Below are 19,425 nucleotides of genomic sequence, written 5' to 3' on the forward strand. Positions count from 1 at the left end.
GAGCTGACAAAACAAGGCTGAGTTCATCAACTGTACAGTCCATAGTGCTGATACACAGATGCACCACTATCCTACATATAGATATCCCACTATCCTAGGGGTTCCAGGAAGAGCACCATCTGGGGCCCTGTGCTGTTGAGAGCTGCCACACCAAAGAGCAGACTCACAATCATTAACATCACAGTCTAAATGTTTGTGTCCCCCTAAAGTTGTATAGTGGACCCTGATGCCTAAGACGACAGTATTAAGATGTGGGGCCATCTAGAATGTAATGAAATGATGAAGGCTTCCCTTGTGAAAAGGAGTATAATGCTCTCCTGAGAAGTTGCCGAAGGAAGTTGTCTTGTTTCTTCCACTATGTAAGGACACAAAGGGGAGGAATAAGCCTACATCAGACACTGGCTCTCGCTGCACCCTGAGCTCCCCACTGCCCCAAACTGTGATCAGTACATCCTCCTCTTCATAAATGTCCACAGTCCAACAAATTTAGATAGAGCAAGTACTAGCTAAAATAAACTGCCTCAGTTCCACACTGGACTCTTCCCTTATAAACATGGATACATGATGGATGGGTGGATGGATAGACAGACAGACACACAGACAGATAGATAGAAAAAATAAATATATTCATGTTTAAAACTAAAAATTAATCTATATGCCTATATTAACTTTTTTGTTGGTAGTTGTGGTGATGGTACTATAATACCTGGTTTGTTTAACTCAAGGTTTGGGGGGTTGGAAGTTTGAGGATGGAGGTGTCCTCATTAGTTTATCTTCTGTTAAATGCCTTGCCATAAATGCTATTATGGTCAGGTATGGTGGGCAACGAAATCACACTGACAGAATGCCAGACTCCAAGAGAGTGACCAGTCTTGCTCCTTCTGTAATCATTTTCCTGGGGGATGTAAGGAAGGGATCTCAGGAGGACCTCCGTAAAACCTCAGGGCGGCACCTCCATCACTGATCTCCAACTGGACCCACCTTCAGACCAGTCTCTAACAATAAGCCTCTCAGGACAAACCACATCTATACCACAGCAATGCCTGCAGCTGAAACTGGACCTGGAGGAGAAAGTCAGTGTTTGTCTGAGAAAACACAGGCAGAACACATAATTATTTTATTACTACCTGTGTTCAACAGCCAGAATGTTCCAGAACTGAGGGCTGAAGAAAGAAAGGTGTAGACTTCATAGAGGTAGGATTTACATGTAAGTCATAAAAGTTTGATATATTTCACCCATTAAGTCACCACCACAAGCAAGACAGAGAACATTTCCAAGTTGGTAGCCACACCCTCATCTCAGGGTCTTTTGCCATCTTGTGATCTGGGCCTCCAAGGCTAGGACTCTACTTTTTAAGGAAAAGACGAACAAAAGTAAGAAATGGGAGGAAATAAGAATCTCAAACTCATCAAAGTCATTTTCCTCTAACCTTTGGCAAAATCAAAAGCCTGACTGTTTCCCACAATACTGCAGGTTGAAAATTGGTCCCTAGAGATATGGGACCTCTGGGACGTGTGGCCTGGTTGAAGGATTTGCTGCTGTGTCCCTGAAGAGGCTCTGAGACTCTAGCCTCTTGTTTTTCCTTCTTTGCCTCCCAACTGGATCATAGAAGTAGCCTCTTGTGCCACAAGTTTTCACCATTATATACCAAGCTATCACTGATCTGAAGCAACAGGGCCAAGCAAACATGGACCGGCATTTCTGAAACAGAGTCAAAAACATTCTTGTTCTTGGCAGTTGTTTATTTAAGGTATTTGGTCACCGTGTCAGGAAACTAACGCAAAGGACAAGGTTGCTCTCCAGTAAATTCACATAGGACTCACGTGCAGATGTGCCAATGTTTGCACTATGATGCTCAGTAGTGTTAATTTCACAGGACCTAGAATCACGGAAGAGATAAACCTCTGACATGTCTGTGAGCCATGGTCTAGGCTGGGCAGAGGCAGGAAGACTTACTCTAAAGGTAGTGGTACCATTCCATCTGCTAGGGCCATGTCTTGATGGCCACAGCTTTATACTGAGTCTGCTCAGTTTGTTTGAGCCAGTAAAGGAACTGAACCCCAGGTAGTTGAGCTGATTTATTCAAAACTTTATTTTCATTGGGGCCACCTCACCTACTGATACTTGGTATACTTTTACAAGCAAGGGGAAACTCACGCCAAGACAAAAATTAGTTGATGTAAGTCCACTCACACATATAAGAACATGTACACCTGTCAACACATACGGTCAACTGACATGCCAATGACTGACATATAAGGACATGTACACCTGTCTACACATACGGTCAACTGACATGCCAATGATTGACATATAAGGACATGTACACCTGTCAACACATACGGTCAACTGACATGCCAATGACTGACATATAAGGTCATGTACACCTGTCTACACATACGGTCAACTGACATGCCAATGATTGACATATAAGGACATGTACACCTGTCTACACATACGGTCAACTGACATGCCAATGATTGACATATAAGGACATGTACACCTGTTTACACATACGGTCAACTGACATGCCAATGATTGACTTGATCGCGCGCAAAACACAGCTCATTTCCGTGACTAGAACAACCTTTAAACCTATTAAATAGAGCTCTTAACGCCAAGCAAACACCCTGGATCATAAAGATAACATAAAAAATTGTCTTTCTCTCCAGCGTCTGGAAGGGACCAGGGTCCAAGTTATTTCTGCCCAGCTGAAGCCCCCCATGGGCTCTGATCACCGCCAGTCCACAAACACAGATGATACCAACATTATTGCCTCAATTATGACCATATAATAAAACTACTCGAAATTCTGCTCTACATTTCTAACAGTTTTCTGAGATGCCATTAAAGCAGCTATATCCTTATAAAGAACTCACACTACTTAAAGCCACTGGCATGGGGGAGAGGGGAGGTGAAAGATGGAGTTCCCTCAACCAACTTGCTGTCCCTAATCTCTAAATGAGGCTTGTCATCCTGCCGCAGGCCAGGGCTCAAGGATAAACTAAAGAATGTGCAGTAAGCAGTAGCATAGTGCAGACAAGTGTTAGAACTAACAAAAGATAGTCAGCCACCGCCACCAGCATCATCCTCAGGACTTCCTGCCCTGAGGGCTCCTCACTTCACTCCAAGCTTTCTCTCCCTCTACTCTGCTCCTCAGAACTTCCTGGTTCCACTGTGCTCCCTTGTATTTACTACTGTTGGCTTCCAGAACATACCCCAAGTCCAAGTGACAAGTTCCCTTCATCTCCACTGCAGAGGAGAACAGTCACTTTTTGTCCCCACAGGAACCTCTTCAAAGAGACAGGTCAATGAGCTCTTTGGGCCCCTCACTCTATCACTCTATGTCATTCAAGCCAGTCAGAGAAGCCTGATGGGGCCAGGTGCACAGCAGAACCAGGACAAGATGGGGATCTCCAATTGTAGTGCAAGGAAAGCCCTTCTGCCTCCACTGGGATCTCCCCAGAAGTCCACGCTGCACTGTCACTGATGTCAACCCAGTCAATGCAATGACAGAAACACAAGGAGCAAAACTATGAGAGGAAACGAAGTCTCTGTGGCATATCTGCGTGCCCACAGACCTTGAAGGTTCATAGTCTTGGAATAAGTATTCATCGTCTGAAACGTAGTCCATTGCTAGAAGCATCATGTTACACCAAAGATCCCTTTGAGTTGAACAGAAGGCAGAGTGATTGTAACAGGAAGTGGACAAAAAGAAAATAGGATGTTGATTCCAAATAAGAACTAATGGCAGGCTCCAGTCCAGAAAGATCGTGAGAGCAATGAGTACAAAGTGAATTTACTGGCCTTCCTTCAAGCATCCCTCTCCAGTCTATCTTCTTTTGAAGTGTGCAATTGGTATCCTGATCCCTTCAATGGCTCAGGTTTCCCAGGACTTTGCTTGACTCTCTAATTCTGTATTCTAAGGAGCTGTATCAACCCCTTCCATCCCTCTGCTTCCCTCCTCGCTCTCTATATCCAAATGAGAAAGCTGAGCAGGGAGAATGAGAATCCTAGAAATGACCACCAGCAAACTAAATTTACAAGCAACTCACTGACCGCCCCACCCCCCCACCCCCGACCCAGAAGAGGAATCATACCAAGAACCCATCATCTCAGACTGCCAACTTCCAGCAATGTGAGAAATAAATGTTGCCATCGGGGCCACCCGGTCCACAGCATTCTTTAGTAGAGTACAAACCAAGAAACAGACTCTGAGCCAACAGGTCATGCTGAGCGGAGGTGGGGAAGACCGGCAGTGTTACCCATGTGGCATGAGAGCTGGACACCTGTCACTGAGCCTCATCTACTTCTCGCTGGCCTCCCTCTGTCTGTTGAAATCACGTGCTGGCCAGAGAATAGCTTCTCGCCTATTCCCAAAACCAGGTGGCGTCAATCAGAGGATGAGGCTTCCTCCGGACTTTACAGCTACCATTCCGTGGTTGGTTACACATCAATCCTACATTCTGATCAGCAATCTATTACAAGTCGTCTTTAACTATTGGAAAGCTCTGATGTCTTCTTGACTGAGGAATCAAAGACAAACTTAAAATTGATTTCAATACCCACACTTGCTAGACAGACACACAAATTCTTTAACCCATCATCACCACATCCTTCCACTTGGGGCGGGGGGGAAAGGATGTGATTTTACCACCTACAGATAGCTCATATGTAAACGTTGTGGCTTGGATGTCAAATGTTTCCATAAAGTGTTCATGTGTAATGCCAGGTGGTGGTGGTGCATGCTTTTAATCCCAGTACTCAGGAGGTACAGGCAGGTGGATCTCTGTGCTCTGTGAGTTCGAGGCCAGCCTGGTCTACAAGAGCTAAGTGTAGGACAGGCTCCAAAACTACAGAGAAACCCTGTCTCAAAAAACAAAAACAAAATTAAAAAAAAAGAGTGTCCATGTGTTGAAGGCTTGGTCCCCACCTGGCAGTGCTACCAAGAGAAAACTCTGAACGCACTTACTGCATCTATGGATTAATACAAGAATATGAACATCGCTGATGATCATTGGGGGAATGTGCCTGTGAAGGATATAGCTCTTCCCTGGTCTATTCTCCCCCTTCCTACTTTCTCCGGTCTATCATGAGATGAACCACTTTGCTCCAGCGCATGTCTCCACACCATGATACCCCAGCCCATCGTGCAAGGGACAAGGCATAGCAGTCAAGAGACCAAGCTCTGAAGTCTCTGCACTGTGAGCCAAAATGAATCCTTCTTTAACTTTTTTCTGTTTGCGGGGGTATTTGTTTACACTGCGTGAAAATGTGTCTGTATTTTGCCTCACCTGTCTAGGGCCCCTGACTGGTTTAATAAAGCGATGAATGGCTAATAGCTAGGCAGGAAGATGATAGGTGTGACTTCTGGGCAGAGATGGGAACTCTAGGTTAGAATCTGGAGCACTGGAATTCACCGGCTGGACACAGAGGGAGTCGGACATACAGAATGGAGGAGAGGTGAAGAGCCATGTGGAAGGCAGAATGGAGATGAATAGAAATGGGTTAATTTATTAGAGCGAGTTGGGAACAAGCCTAAGCCAAGGCTGAACCTTTCATAATTAATAATAAGTCTCCACAGGGCTGGTGGTCCAAAGAAAGGCTGACAAGAATGTCCGCCTACAAGTCTCAGCTATGCTATCGCAACAATGAAAACTGGTTTTTTTTTTTCCCTCTCCGCTCATAAGGAAGAACCTGAGGGCCTCTCATTGTTAATAACAAATTCATCTCAGACCCAGCATTCAATTTAAAAACACAAGTTCCAATTCCACTTAAAACTCCTCTGGCGGGCTAGAGGGATGGCTCACAGGCTAAAGGCTGGGAGCACTTTCTGATCTGGCAAAGGATGGGGATTCAGTCCCCAACTCCACATGGCGGCTCACAACCTCTACCTCCAGTTCCAGGGGATCTGACACCTCTTTCTGGCCCCAAGGGCACTGCAAGCCTGTGGTGCAGGTACAAGCATCCAGGCAAACACTCAAATACAGAAAATAAAAAATAAATTGTAAAAAATGAAAACTCCTTTCAATTATATACTGAGCACAATACATTCATTTAAAGTCCGTTAAGCATTATTATCTTAGCCAGTGTGGGGACAATATTTAAATGTTCAACTTATTGAAATTTAATGTCCCTTTCTGAGTTGAGGTTGTTCAGCCTGGGACATCTTAGGAAACAATATTCTTTCCACAGCAGACGGCTCTAGAGTCATGACTGGAAATTTCCTCGCTCATTTTAACAAAATCTGTCACTGACTAAACATAAGACAAACACCAAGGGAAAGATTTTTAATTTTTTTTTGTGGAATTCAAAAATAGTATTGGAAATCTAAAGCAGTAGTCCAGGAGGAGAAAAAAAGGGACCCAAGGGTGCTGCTTGCTAAGCTCTCGGTGATACGAGACGGCCCCGTATGTTATAGTTAAAAATACTCTCGGAGACGACAAGCCAAATGACTGCAGGATTAGAAGTCCTCTCTCCCAGTTGTCCGGGTATTAAAAGCAGGCACAAGTAAGAATAGCCTTCAAAATAACTAACGAAGAATGCATGAGCTATAAAGCGACGCTCCCTGGTCAGGGGCCACACCACAGCCTGTTCCCCCTTCAATCCGACCGCCACCAACAATGCAGAACCTGGGCTTCCAGTCGTCGCCGAAAACTCGCTACTACTATTAAAAGGAAATTTAAGAGGAAGCTGGACTTACAGGACAGATGAAGGACACGGTTCTACAGAAGTGATGTTTTTGCTTCAGGGGCTAGGGGAGGGGCTGGTATGGAGACTGCCTAGAATTCAGCATTTGTGGAGTTTCTTCACGTAGCTTCAATTTTCCACAAAAGACATGTAAACTAAGACAACCAGAAGCGCAGTCCTCTGTGGCCACACAGACCCGTCCCCGGTGACAGAGCTGAGCCCCACCCCCGTAAGGTCTACCCATAAATCAAACTTCTCAGGAGGCCAAAACAGAAATAACCAAAAAAAAGACCATCAAATGATGGCAGAGCAAAATGTGGTGTGTCCAGGCGGCGGGGCACTACTCAGCCGTGAGAAGGAATAACGTATGGTAAAAGTGATCTCTCAGGTAAATCTTGAAGTGATTACGCTAAGAGAAAGAAGCCAGACACGACTGATTGGGGACATAAGGCTGTTCATACGAACATCCAGAGGCAAATCCATCAAGAGCAAGCAGACTGCGGTTGTCTGGAGGAAGGGGAGAAAGGAAAAAGATTACTTGGTGGATGTGGGGTTCCCTTTGTGGGTCATGAGAACCTTCTGGAACCAGATGCCCATGCTTGTGTGTTCCCCAGGTCACTGAATGGTCTTTCTCCGATCTCTCCCCACACGGTTTCCCAGGGTGTAGCTCCTACTGCCTCCCTCCATCTTCTCAGCCGTCCTCTCATCCTTGGACTTGTTTTTAATCCTAAAAGCCTCTTCCCCAACCTCCCCAATACACTTGGAACCCACAGAAAGCTACCCACAAAGTTCTCCACGGTTTGGATGCACTCAGTGCTCTCCTCCTGGACACGGATGCTGCTGCCTCCAAGCCAAGCTCCCCCCTGGCTCCTGGCAGGGCATCCTCATATTACTCGGGACCCTTCTGGCCACCCTAGTTCTTTGCTCAATCCTCGTTTTTCCTCTGGCCCAGCGGCGACACCCTCCTAGGCAGTTCTTGGCTGGCTGCCCTCTCACTTGGACTCTGTCATTCTTGTCTTTCTGTCCCACCAAACCTGACACTCCTGTTTCAGGATATTGCTCTTGGACAAATTGGGCCAAACTGCAGCAGGAAGCAACCACTCCCAAAAACTAGGTAAACTGCACTTCTTTGGTGGATGGAGCTATGCCCTGATGGACTTGGCCTTGACAATTTCCAATAAAGACTGGTTCTCTCCGGTCCTAATGAATATTCCATTAGCTTCCTATTGTTGCTGCAACAACTGTCACCGGCTTATGGCTTGAAACCTCTCTCACAAGCCCCATCTTATAACTGTGACCCTCTCAGTTAGCCGCCTCTGTTCCAGAGGCTGTGCCCCGCCTCTTCTGGCTCCTTGGAGCACCTTGGACTCCTTGACTCCCTTCATTTACCTCCTGGGCCACCATCAGCATCCTCTCTCCACCCCAATCCTGCCTTGCTCTGGGAAGGACCCTGTGATGATCCTGGGTCCATGAGCATAACCCATGGAAAAAAAAAACATCCCGCATCTACAAAGTCCCTATCGCCATGTAAGGTAACGGCCATGGAGGGATTAGAATATGGACATGGTGGGGGTGGCAGGATTTTCCAGTCCACTGTAAGCACATCACGGCTCTGGTAATATCCCATACTACCACAGTCTCATTTTTCTCACAAACAGATCTTTGCTTAGAAATTTAAATAGTTATTTTATACCCAGAATCAATGAATCACCAATTTATCCTCTTTCCACACAATTACCTAAAAATTAAGCTATTTTATGGGATTTGTGTTTTTTATTTTATATAGGGTTCTGAAGCAGGAGGTAGAAGAGAACTATGTATTTTGATTCAGGAGCAAGATGTTGGGGAAGTGGAGAAGGGACTTCTAGAGAAACAACAGACCCATTCAGAGATTCTGACCGTGGGTAGAAATAGTAGCGAAACAGCCTAGAACTCAAAGTGCCCGACTTCTGCTCGTGCAAATGATTGGTTTGTTTGAAAACTAAGTGTTACAGCCATTCATCCCTACTCTGTGACATTTATTTTTGAGAGTCCTCCTTGCTCAGTCTATCTTACTCTCCACAGATACGTGTTTCTTCACACCTTTCTCTCGCTTCTCTTGGTCTACATTCAATTTTTATTGTTCTTCTTAACATAGCACACACACGCAACTATGCATCCTAAGTATAAACAGATGCAACTTCTAATTTGTTTCTCATAGCTGGGAAAGCACCAAGATTTCTGTCTTGACCAAATGCCTAGGTATTAACCCCCGTTTGGAGTCGATGGCTTCATTGCTCTAGCAGCCACAGCTCCTACACACCCCCTAGTGGCCACCAGCGGAGAAGCAGCGCTGAGCACACTATTTACTGAGCCTGAAGGAAAACTTTCCAGAAGGCTTTGCGAGGGTTCTAAACTATATATTTAGGCCCTAGAAGAGGTGCCAGTTTCACACACTCTCCCATGGGTGCAGCTCCCTCGGTTCGGCAACTGCTCACACTCTGCACCAGGCTTTCCCCTGCTCCCTCCCTTCAAGCTTTTGCACTGCAGTGTGGTAAATTCCGAGACTGGCAGAAACCATGGGAGGTGCGACCAGATGGGAATCAACGGTTCTACTGTATGCGTATCATAGAACATTATTAGCGTGGAAGCGCAAGAGAGCCACAGCTAGGCGCAGAAGCGCAACTATGATATGTTATCCCAGGCCAGCCTCCAACACGCTATAGTCTGGATAACCTCCAGCTACAGTTCACCTGCTTATACCTCCCTGGAACTGGGACTACAGACCTGTGCTAGCACACTGATTCTATGGGGTGTGAGGGATTGAACTCAGATCTTCAAGCATGCTAGACAAATACTTTATCAACTGAACTACACTCCCAGACCTCATTTTTTTTAATACTTTGAGTTTTATTTTTAATACTTTGGAAAAACCACACTCATTGGTGTTGCAAAGACCTACATTCACTTCCAGGGCCTTCTTCACCTTCTACTGTAGGCTGGCACTTTCTCCAGTCTCACGGTCCCCCAAAGAAGACTGCTAGGCTTAAACATCTAGCATAAGACACTTTAAATGGCTCATAAAATATTTTTATATCAGTGGTGCTGAGAGATAATAATTTCCGAGCATGTCATTTCCTCCAGGGTGACTTTCACAACTGAGTCCCATTTTGCATTTGTCTTTGATGGGTCTCAATATCAAAGTACAACTTGAACCACCAACATGAATACAACCAACGTGGCCAGAATCTTGGGGGAGCCCTGTGCATGGCCTGGAGACCCAGCCCAGCAGCCCTCATGAAGGATTTGTTCTGCCTGTGAATAGGCCCCTTCTTTTGTCCAGAGAGGAAGAAAGGGGCTTTGAGTCTCCATTGTACAATAGATAACTACAGAATTGTGCTCAACTGTTATTTTTTTAAGGCATAAAAGGCCTATTGGAGTTTTCATTTTGGCAGAAGACAGACTTTCAAGTTTGTGGAGCTCCAAGGACTGCCTGGATGTCATCAGCCAAAATAGGCTTATGCAGGCGTCCAGCACAGCCTGATCTGGTGACTGTACTTCCTGAAAAAGAAAAGCCTTTCTTCATTTAGCCCAACCAAATGTACCTTTCACCAGAAGACATTCCCTTAAAACTCACTGACACCCTCAAAGAACATGTCTAGACAGCCAGGTGCCGCACTCACTCGGGCAGGGTCCAAGGTTACAATGCAGAGAGCGCAAAGAAACTAATAAACGTGAAGAAAAATTAAAGGTGTGAAGTCTGAGAGTAGAACCCATGAGAGCTAGAGGTAAGGCTCCTGGGGGAGAGTACACATTCAAACCAGCAACCCTCTGCTTGGGCATCTGGCTCTGCCATCCTGCCTATAGAGTGTATATGAGCAAGGGTCATAACTGCATCTAAGATCATTTCCTTGGCAGGGAAGTATATATCTTAATTAAGGGAGCCATTTTACAGTTCACAAAAGATTTGTCTCTAGAGGTGTTCCCAGGTGTCCATGGAGATGTTCCCAGCTAGATCCTTGGGCAGCTGAGGAGAGGGAGCCTGAAATGGCCCTATCCTATAGCCATACTGATGAATGTCTTGCATATCACCATAGAACCTTCATCTGGCAATGGATGAAGCTAGAGACAGAGACACACACTGGAGCACTGGACGGAGCTCCCAAGGTCCAAATGAGAAGCAGAAGGAGGAAGAACATAAGCAAGGAAGTCAGGACCGCGAGGGGTGCACCCACCCACTGAGATGGTGGGGCTGATCTATTGGGAGCTCACCAAGGCCAGCTGGACTGAGACTGATGGCGCATGTGATCAAACCAGACTCTCTGAACCTGGCAGACAATGAGGGCTGACTGAGAAGCCAAAGACAATGGCACTGGGTTGTGATTCTACTACATTTACTGGCTTTGTGGGAGCCTAGCCTGTTTGGATGCTCACCTTCCTAGACCTGGATGGAGCGGGGGAGGACCTTGGACTTTCCACAGGGCAAGGAACTCTGACTGCTCTTTGGACTTGAGAAGGAGGAGGAAGGGACATGGGGGGAGGGGAGGAGGTGGAAATTTATAATTAAAAATAAATTTTAAAAAAGAAGGAAAAAAATCATTTCCTAGGGCTGGTAATGTTGCTCAGTGGTAGAACACTTGATCAGCATACATAAAGCCCTGAGTTCAATTCCTAACAACATACACACACACACATACACACACAAAACAAACAACAAAACAACCCACATTTTTAAACCTATGTTTCACTTGTCAGAGATAATAATAGGTGAATTTTCATTTTTTAAAAGAAATTATGTCCTTACTATCTACCATAAATGCTCTGACTCATTCCAGGCCTATGAACTGGGTGGACACCACAACTTGGACTTATGGTCAAAGATTCTTTCCCTGTCCCTCAAAATGCACAGCAAGAGCAATTTTTGTGGCAATTATCTGGAAGCCCAGGGAACAAAAGAGCATTTCAGGACGATGCCAAATGCCGGTGCCCATGCCGCTCCTCTCAGTGTGCGAGGGAAAGAGAAATCATGTGAGAGACAGAACAAGGAGAACCTGTGATTTGGCTACACTGGCAAAACCCCAGGACTCCTGCTTAGCCCAGCTGGCTAAGATGGCCTATACTCTGCCTCATGGTGAGTCAGGTTGGTGCACGGCCCAGTCACAGCTGAAACCAAAGACCACCACTGCCTCCTACTGATAGCTCCCTGCTAGAAGCTTCTGGATGTCCAGGTCTGCCAGAAATCCTCCACTGCTAGCTCAATCTCAATTTCTACATATTTTTTAATACTAATGAAATAAACCTAAAATAAATTGATTCTCAACAATAAAATAACTTAACGGTGAAGAAAACCTAGCCTTTTAATTTGGGTTATATGAACAAACTCCTGAAGAACTAGGTAAAACTATTGGAATGGCAACAATTTAAGTAAAGAGACCTCTTCTTAACATATCTACTGAGAAAAACTGGCTAAACAGAAGGTAAATTCTCCTTTTTTTTTTTTCAAGGCAGGGTTTCTCCATGCAGCTTTAGCTGTCCTGGAAGTCGCTCTGTAGACCAGGCTGGCCTTGAACTCACAGAGATCCGCCTGCCTCTACTTCCAGAGTGCTGGGATTAAAGGCACGCACCACCACCACAACCTGGGGCAAATTTATTTTTAAAAGAAGGGGAGCAAAAAAAAAATAAAAAAAAATAAAAGAAGGGGAGCATGAAGAAAAAGGCAGAATGTAGGCATTATCATCTATTAACAGAGGATTTGATTAAACGAACAGCCATGGTTCTGTAGAAATGAAAAGGTACTGTGAGACTCAAGAGTGGGTCTCAACCTAATACAAGGATGGAGTCACAAAGGTTGTTAATTCAGTTCAGCTGAGAGCAACCACTGCACAAACTCCACACACAGTTTGTGAAGCTCCTGTTGGGGAGCAAACAGGTGAGGGGTGAGCCGGTGTCAGAGCATGCTCACTAGAGTCACGTTTGCACAAATGGTTGCTCTGGGTACTAACACTGACTCAAGAAGGCATCTGAGCAAAAGGCCCAATTACCATTGCTGCTGCTGGAAATCAGAGACCGGCTTTGTCATGATGAGCTGCCACGGTGCAAACACTTGCAGAGTCTACAGAGTGCTTAAACGTCTGAAGTCTGTACGCATGCTTATGTGTCCCCACGTATCACCAGCTCCATGAGGGATGCTGAAGAAAGCCTCACAGATGGAAGCCAGGCTCACGCTGAGCTCAGGCCCAAACTGAAAGCAGACACTGGAAACTAAGCCTTATTGAGGAACCCGAGTATCTCAGCTATTGCACAAAGGGCAGTGGGGGACAATGACCAGCCACTGCCAAGGAGAAGGGTTAGAGTTAATACCCATGAACTTGGAATAAAAAAAATACAAAAGATCCTAACCCACCTGACTCCCGTGAGCACAGAGTGCCTCCCCCTCTACCTCCAATGATCTGCTTGCCATCATGTATGTTAATCTGTAAGTTGTTTTCTTCTTTAATTTTATTTTCACTGTTAAAGACAGGCATACAGATGCCATCTTCACCAACTGGATGAAGATGGGACTCACGGACTCTAAACCGACAGCTGTGGATCCCGCATGGGACTGAACTAAGCCCTTGCATGTGAATGACAGTCATGTGACTTGGTCTGTTTGTGGGGCCCCTGGCAATGGAACCAGAATCTATCCCTGGTGCATGAGCTTTTTGGAGTCCATTCTCTATGATGGGATTTCATGTTCAGCCTTAATGCAGGAGGAAGGGGCTTGGTCTTGCCCCAACTTGATGTGTCAGGCTTTGTTGCCTCCCCATGGGGAGCCCTTACCCTTTCTGAAGAGTGGATGGGGGGGGATGGAGAAGGAACAGGAGATGGGGAGGAGGGGAAACTGTGGTTGGTATGTAAAATGAATTTAAAAAAAACTTAAAAAAAAGACATAGACACACCCAAGACCAGGTGTTGAGAACCACTGAATATGTATATCAACTTATCACCTAGCAAACTGAGGCAGAAATATTAGAAACTACCACCACTAAAGTCCCGAAGGGTGTGCCTCACTGGAAACCACAGTGAAGAAACACAGAAGGTCAGGATCAGGGGTATATGTGGTACAGACCTTGCTGGACCAGAAGCACCATGCAGTAAGATACAGCAAGGGCTGCATCTCCCAGTGGCAATCCCCTCTATAACCAGGGTCCTTCCACTTACAAGAAGGAGCCCTCATGATATAGGCCCTTCCCACTAGGGCCCACCACTACAGTAACACAGAACAACCACTCTTTCTTAGGGGGTTAATTTCTGGCATGTGAATTTTCTTTTAGTTTTTCATTTAATTATATTAAAATCTTGTTCATGCAAGTATAGATTGCACATTGAACATATTTCCTGCCGTGCCATCACCTCCTTCCTCTTTCTCCCTTTTGTTCCCCCAGACAGTTCCTTGTCTACTTCCGTTTTATGTATGCATACATGATTTGATGTAACTGCATAAAATCTAGAAACCACAGACGGAAGACAACATACAACAGCTTTCCTCCTTAAACTGGCTTAATTCACCTACTATGATCAGTTCTAGTTGTGTCTTTCTGAAAACAAAGCAATGTCATTCTCCTGTATGTCTTTTATTGGCTGAGAACAACTATATTGTGTATATATACCACATCTTTCAAATCCATTTCTCTGTGGTTGAACGCAAGTTGATACCATAACTTAGCTACTGTGAACTGCCACAGGAATTCTGATGGATGCTTTCCAAAGCACAGCAACACACGCCGACTGACAGAAGTGTCAGAGACCCTGACAGAACTCTGCATCAAAGAGCACAAGGCTGTGCTTGCTTGCTTGCTTGCTTGCTTGCTTGCTTGCTTGCTTGCTTGAGTCCCTTGGTCTAATCTTACAGCCACCACAATTAGGAAGCAAGCCTCTGTACTTTTTCCTAATGTATGGAAAACATAGAAAGCATAACCCACTCATGGTGGCCCAGCATGTAGCTGGGATGGACCTGGAGTCACGTGAATGCCTCTAGAACACTCTTGTCTGACTCGTGTTCTCATCAGCAGCCTTCTGGCTACCCGGCTTTCCCCAAAGACTCCATCTCTAAAGGAAAGTTCACTCGGGGACAGTCGTAGACCAGGGCTCCCGGTCACATCAACAAGCATAAACCATGCTGATGTGATGAGATGGCACAAACCCCTGTCCGTGCCACTCCATTATTCGGGCTTCCTGAGGACACCATGTTTTCTGTCCTTCCTTAAAGTTCACGATTTACAGCTCTGCCTTGCCTATGCTTTCTCTCGATGGTCCACCTCCCAGAACCACCAAGCCCTGTCCTTGTGAGAAACACTTGAGGCAAATGCTGGGTGGTGATAAATGCCGCCATGCACCTACCCAGCATGCCTCATGGCTCTACATCTACATGAACGAGGGAAGTCTAGAAAACTGTCATGGCTGAGAGCGGCTTAAGGACTAGGGCAGCGGATGTAGTAAGGCCGCTGAGTGGAGCCCTGGCACTGGAAAACAGCTTCAATCAGTGGCTCAGGAATCCTATGGAGAGTGTGGGCCGAGAGGAAGAGGAATACTGCCGTGCTTCATCAGCTGCGGTGCAACACAGCTAGGCCGGATGCTCAAAGCATGGGAAAGGAAGGTGGAAGCAACGTTCCTTCATGGGCATTCCATGGATGCAGCTATTTGGTTCCTCTCTCTGTGTGTTCGTTTTCTGATGTGACTCTGGCATAAATTAGGTCTCCCCAACCATCCTTTCTTAGGTGGCACAGATATACATGGCCAAATCAGTTCTTTTTTAAAAAAAAATAAGTTCCTGCAAACACTAACTTCACAAAACTATTAATCCTCTGGTGTAGGAGGTTCTTCTGTCTATGTTTTGCTTTCATTAATTGAATAAAGAAACTGCCTTGGCCTTTTGATAGGGCAGAACTGAGGTAGGCGGGGAGGACAGAACTGAATGCTGGGAGGAAGAAGGCGGACAGAGACCCACCATGCAAGGTCAGACATGCTCAATCTTTCCCGGTAAGCCACGACCTCGTGGTAAACACAGATTAGTAGAAATGGGTTAAGGATGTGAGAGTTGGCCAAGAAGAGGCTAGATATAATGCGCCAGGCAGTAATTTAATTAATATAATTTCTGTGTGGTTATTTCAGGGCTAAGCTAGCTGAGTGGCAGGACACATACAACAATCCTCAACTTTCTCTGTCTTTCTTATCTCTCATACATACAGTGACCTCTCACCACTGCCCTAACTGGAAGCACCTACCTCCCTTAGGGCAGATGACGGTCAAGATGAGGGAGCGGATGAAGCCCTAGGGAGGCAGACACCAAGTAGCTTCACATACAGAAGGCTTTTGTCCTTCCTTCTCCTCTCCTCCTCTCTCAAGCCCTCTAAACTGACGGCACGACCAGCCCTTCTGGAACTTCCCAAGGGACTTCTGTACTCACGGTTACCCATTCTTCCACTGTACCACCTGTCACGAATCTGAGGGAAAAATCGAACAAAGACCCCTCTCTTCTCACTGCTGTTTCCTCAGACAAGTGACTCACAAACCCACTGCCTGGCCACCACTGAGATGCATTTATCCCCAGAGTGGCTTCCCCATCTTGTCCTCATCTCTAGCGTCGCTGTAATTTCTGTCATTGTTCCCTACTTTTACAAACCATTATAGAGACTTAGGTCCCTGTCACTACAGCATGGCTCCAGTGATCCACATCAGCAGCTCAGTCACCTGACCACCCCACCACTCATCACCTGCCCACCCCACCACCCAGACGTCCATTCGCCGCTGGAGGAGAAATTCCCTACCTTTCACTGAGGCTTCTCCACAACTGCGCACCTGCAATAGGAAGTAAAATGGGAAACTTAAGCAAGCTGCCACTTCCCAGGAGCATTTGCCAGCTTAGAAACCTCCCAAGCTTCTTCAAGCAGACATTTACAGGCCAACCACAGTGTCCATGTCTGTTCCCATGGCAGAAGCAGGTGGCAGTCTCCAGAACACCTGAGTACGTGTCATAAAGGCAGGACACTCTAGAACACTGTCCCTGCCCCAGGTACCTTACTGACCAGTGGGGCAGAAAACATGGGCTCTCAAGGAAAAGTGCTGTCAAAGGACAGTATAAGACTCCACAAGAGGGGTTAACCATCATACATCAGAAAGGACAGAAGGCGTGACTTGTCAAGGAGGAAAACTGGAAGAGAGACTGAAGGGGAAACTGGTATGACGTACTCTTCAAATATTGAAAACTTATATCTAAGCTCCAATGAAATCAACAGAAAAAAGGTAATTGACAATAATGATGAAGATAGATGGATAACTAGATAGATAGATATGATAGGTAGGTAGGTAGGTAGGTAGGTAGATAGATAGATAGATAGATAGATAGATAGATAGATAGATAGATAGATATGATAGGTAGATGATAGATAGATAGATATGATAGGTAAATGATAGATGATAGATGATAGATAGATAGATATGATAGGTAGATGATAGATAGATAGATATGATAGATAGATAGATAGATAGATAGATAGATAGATAGATAGATAGATAGATAGATAGATATGATAGGTAGATGATAGATAGATATGATAGATAGATGATAGATAGATAGATAGATATGATAGGTAGATAGATAGATAGATAGATAGATATGATAGGTAGATGATAGATAGATATGATAGGTAGATAGATAGATATGATAGGTAGATGATAGATAGATATGATAGATAGATATGATAGGTAGATGATAGATGATAGATAGATAGATAGATAGATAGATAGATAGATAGATAGATATGATAGGTAGATGATAGATAGATATGATAGGTAGATGATAGATGATAGATAGATAGATATGATAGGTAGATGATAGATGATAGATAGATAGAGATGATAGGTAGATGATAGATATGATAGGTAGATGATAGATAGATATGATAGGTAGATGATAGATAGATATGATAGGTAGATGATAGATAGATAGATATGATAGGTAGATGATAGATAGATATGATAGGTAGATGATAGATAGATAGATATGATAGGTAAATGATAGATGATAGATAGATATGATAGGTAGATGATAGATGATAGATAGATAGATAGATAGATATGATAGGTAGATGATAGATATGATAGGTAGATGATAGATAGATATGATAGGTAGATGATAGATGATAGATAGATATGATAGATAGATAGATGATAGATAGATAGATAGATAGATAAAGATGATAGGTAGATGATAGATGATAGATAGATAGATAGACAGACAGAGATTTGTTTTTCAAAACTGTAGGGGCTATTTCTATTGGACCAACTCTTGGCAGTACACTCCCAGCTACCAGATTTAAGGAAGCTCAATAAACAACCACGAGAAGTTTTCTGCACTTTCCATCAAGCCAAAGGTCAAAGGTATTGCCCTGTGTATTCTTGAATCTCCCCTATCAAGTGAACATCCCCTATCAAATTCTTCATACCATTCACTGCTAGGAAAACGTTGCTTATGGCTTCCCATTCTTTGGACAATTTGAATTTTGCAATTAATCTGGTTTCCTTTACTGCCTTGGTTGCATGACCATAGGGATGCATCATTCATGTTAAGAGACTAGAGGTCCTCTGTTAGGTCTCTGAAACAACTGTTTCCTGTACCTTCTAGAATAACTCAAATTTCCTGGAGTTGAACAACATGTAATGAAGTCAACTTAACCCCCGGTGCTAAGCGATACTTTGGACTCAGCTAGGGGTGGATACGAATAGAAACCATACCAGTCTCCTGTCACCCCATGTTAGTCTACCTTCCCTCTTCACCGCAATTGCCCAACAATTCTGGAGCCAACAGTAGAGACAGAGAGGCTAGCATGAGATGCTGGCCTTTTGTCAAGAATTGCAGAGATGATTACGGTTGAGGTCCAAGAGAACAGGGAGACTGAAATCGCTTCCAGTGTGGACTGCAAAGAGGAAGGAAGTTCTGACACAGATGGTGTCAAAGCACAGCATAATTGGAAAGGGCTAAGGAGGGAAAGAGTAAAGAGCTGATCCCACAGGAGCAGAGAAACCTGGACAGCGAGCAGAGTGTACTGGCTCCGGGGATTCTCAGGTGATGGCTTGACAGAGCTTCCAAGGCCTATGTGCAGACAAGTGGCTACCACAGAGACTACTGAATCCAGGCCTTAGATAAGCCAAGTCAGAAGAACAGTGAAGGAAGAGCACGGGAAGAACTAGAGACCATGGATCCAGTCTCAACTAGGTCTAACCGCAACAGTCAAGAGACTGCGGGCTGTGGCATCATAGCTAGTGTAGATTTCACAGAAGAGAAGACAGAAAGACACAGTGGTTATAAGAACTACCACCAACACAGCTGTGGGCAGAGGCGGGGGCATCTACTTTCCTCACGAAAGCCTGAGATGAAGAAGGCTGACCCTAGTTAGCATGAGGGGAAAGGACACGGTGGTCACAGGCAAGTTTGAGGATGCAGGGGGGATTCTACACACTGCAGAAGATCGCCTCGGAGCCTGTGGGTGAGCAGCACTGCGGGGGTGCACAAGAGCTGCCAGGAAAGCAGGAGTGCACACTTTCCAGGTCTGCGACAGACAGAGGAGCCTGTGCAGCTGGAGGCTGCAGCGACTCACAGACCACAGGCCTGGGTCCCTGCAGCATCCACAAAGACAGACAAACGGACTCAACTGCATCTCTGCTCTCTTTCGTTTCTTTCTCATGAAGTACCTGGGTGTGTCAGAGAGAATGGTGGG

General features: G+C 45.2%; 1 protein-coding gene across 1 annotated transcript in view; it reads right to left on the bottom strand.

The window, feature by feature from the left end:
- Retreg1 (reticulophagy regulator 1) overlaps positions 1-19,425 on the bottom strand; it is a 125,262-nt gene that overhangs the window by 53,535 nt on the left and 52,302 nt on the right. Inside the window, exon 3 of the mRNA XM_075975823.1 lies at positions 16,477-16,507. Within this exon, the coding sequence (XP_075831938.1) occupies positions 16,477-16,507 (31 nt within the window). The remainder of the gene's footprint in view (positions 1-16,476; positions 16,508-19,425) is intronic.

This window comes from Microtus pennsylvanicus, chromosome 6, assembly GCF_037038515.1.
Source record: "Microtus pennsylvanicus isolate mMicPen1 chromosome 6, mMicPen1.hap1, whole genome shotgun sequence".
NCBI lineage: Eukaryota > Metazoa > Chordata > Mammalia > Rodentia > Cricetidae > Microtus > Microtus pennsylvanicus.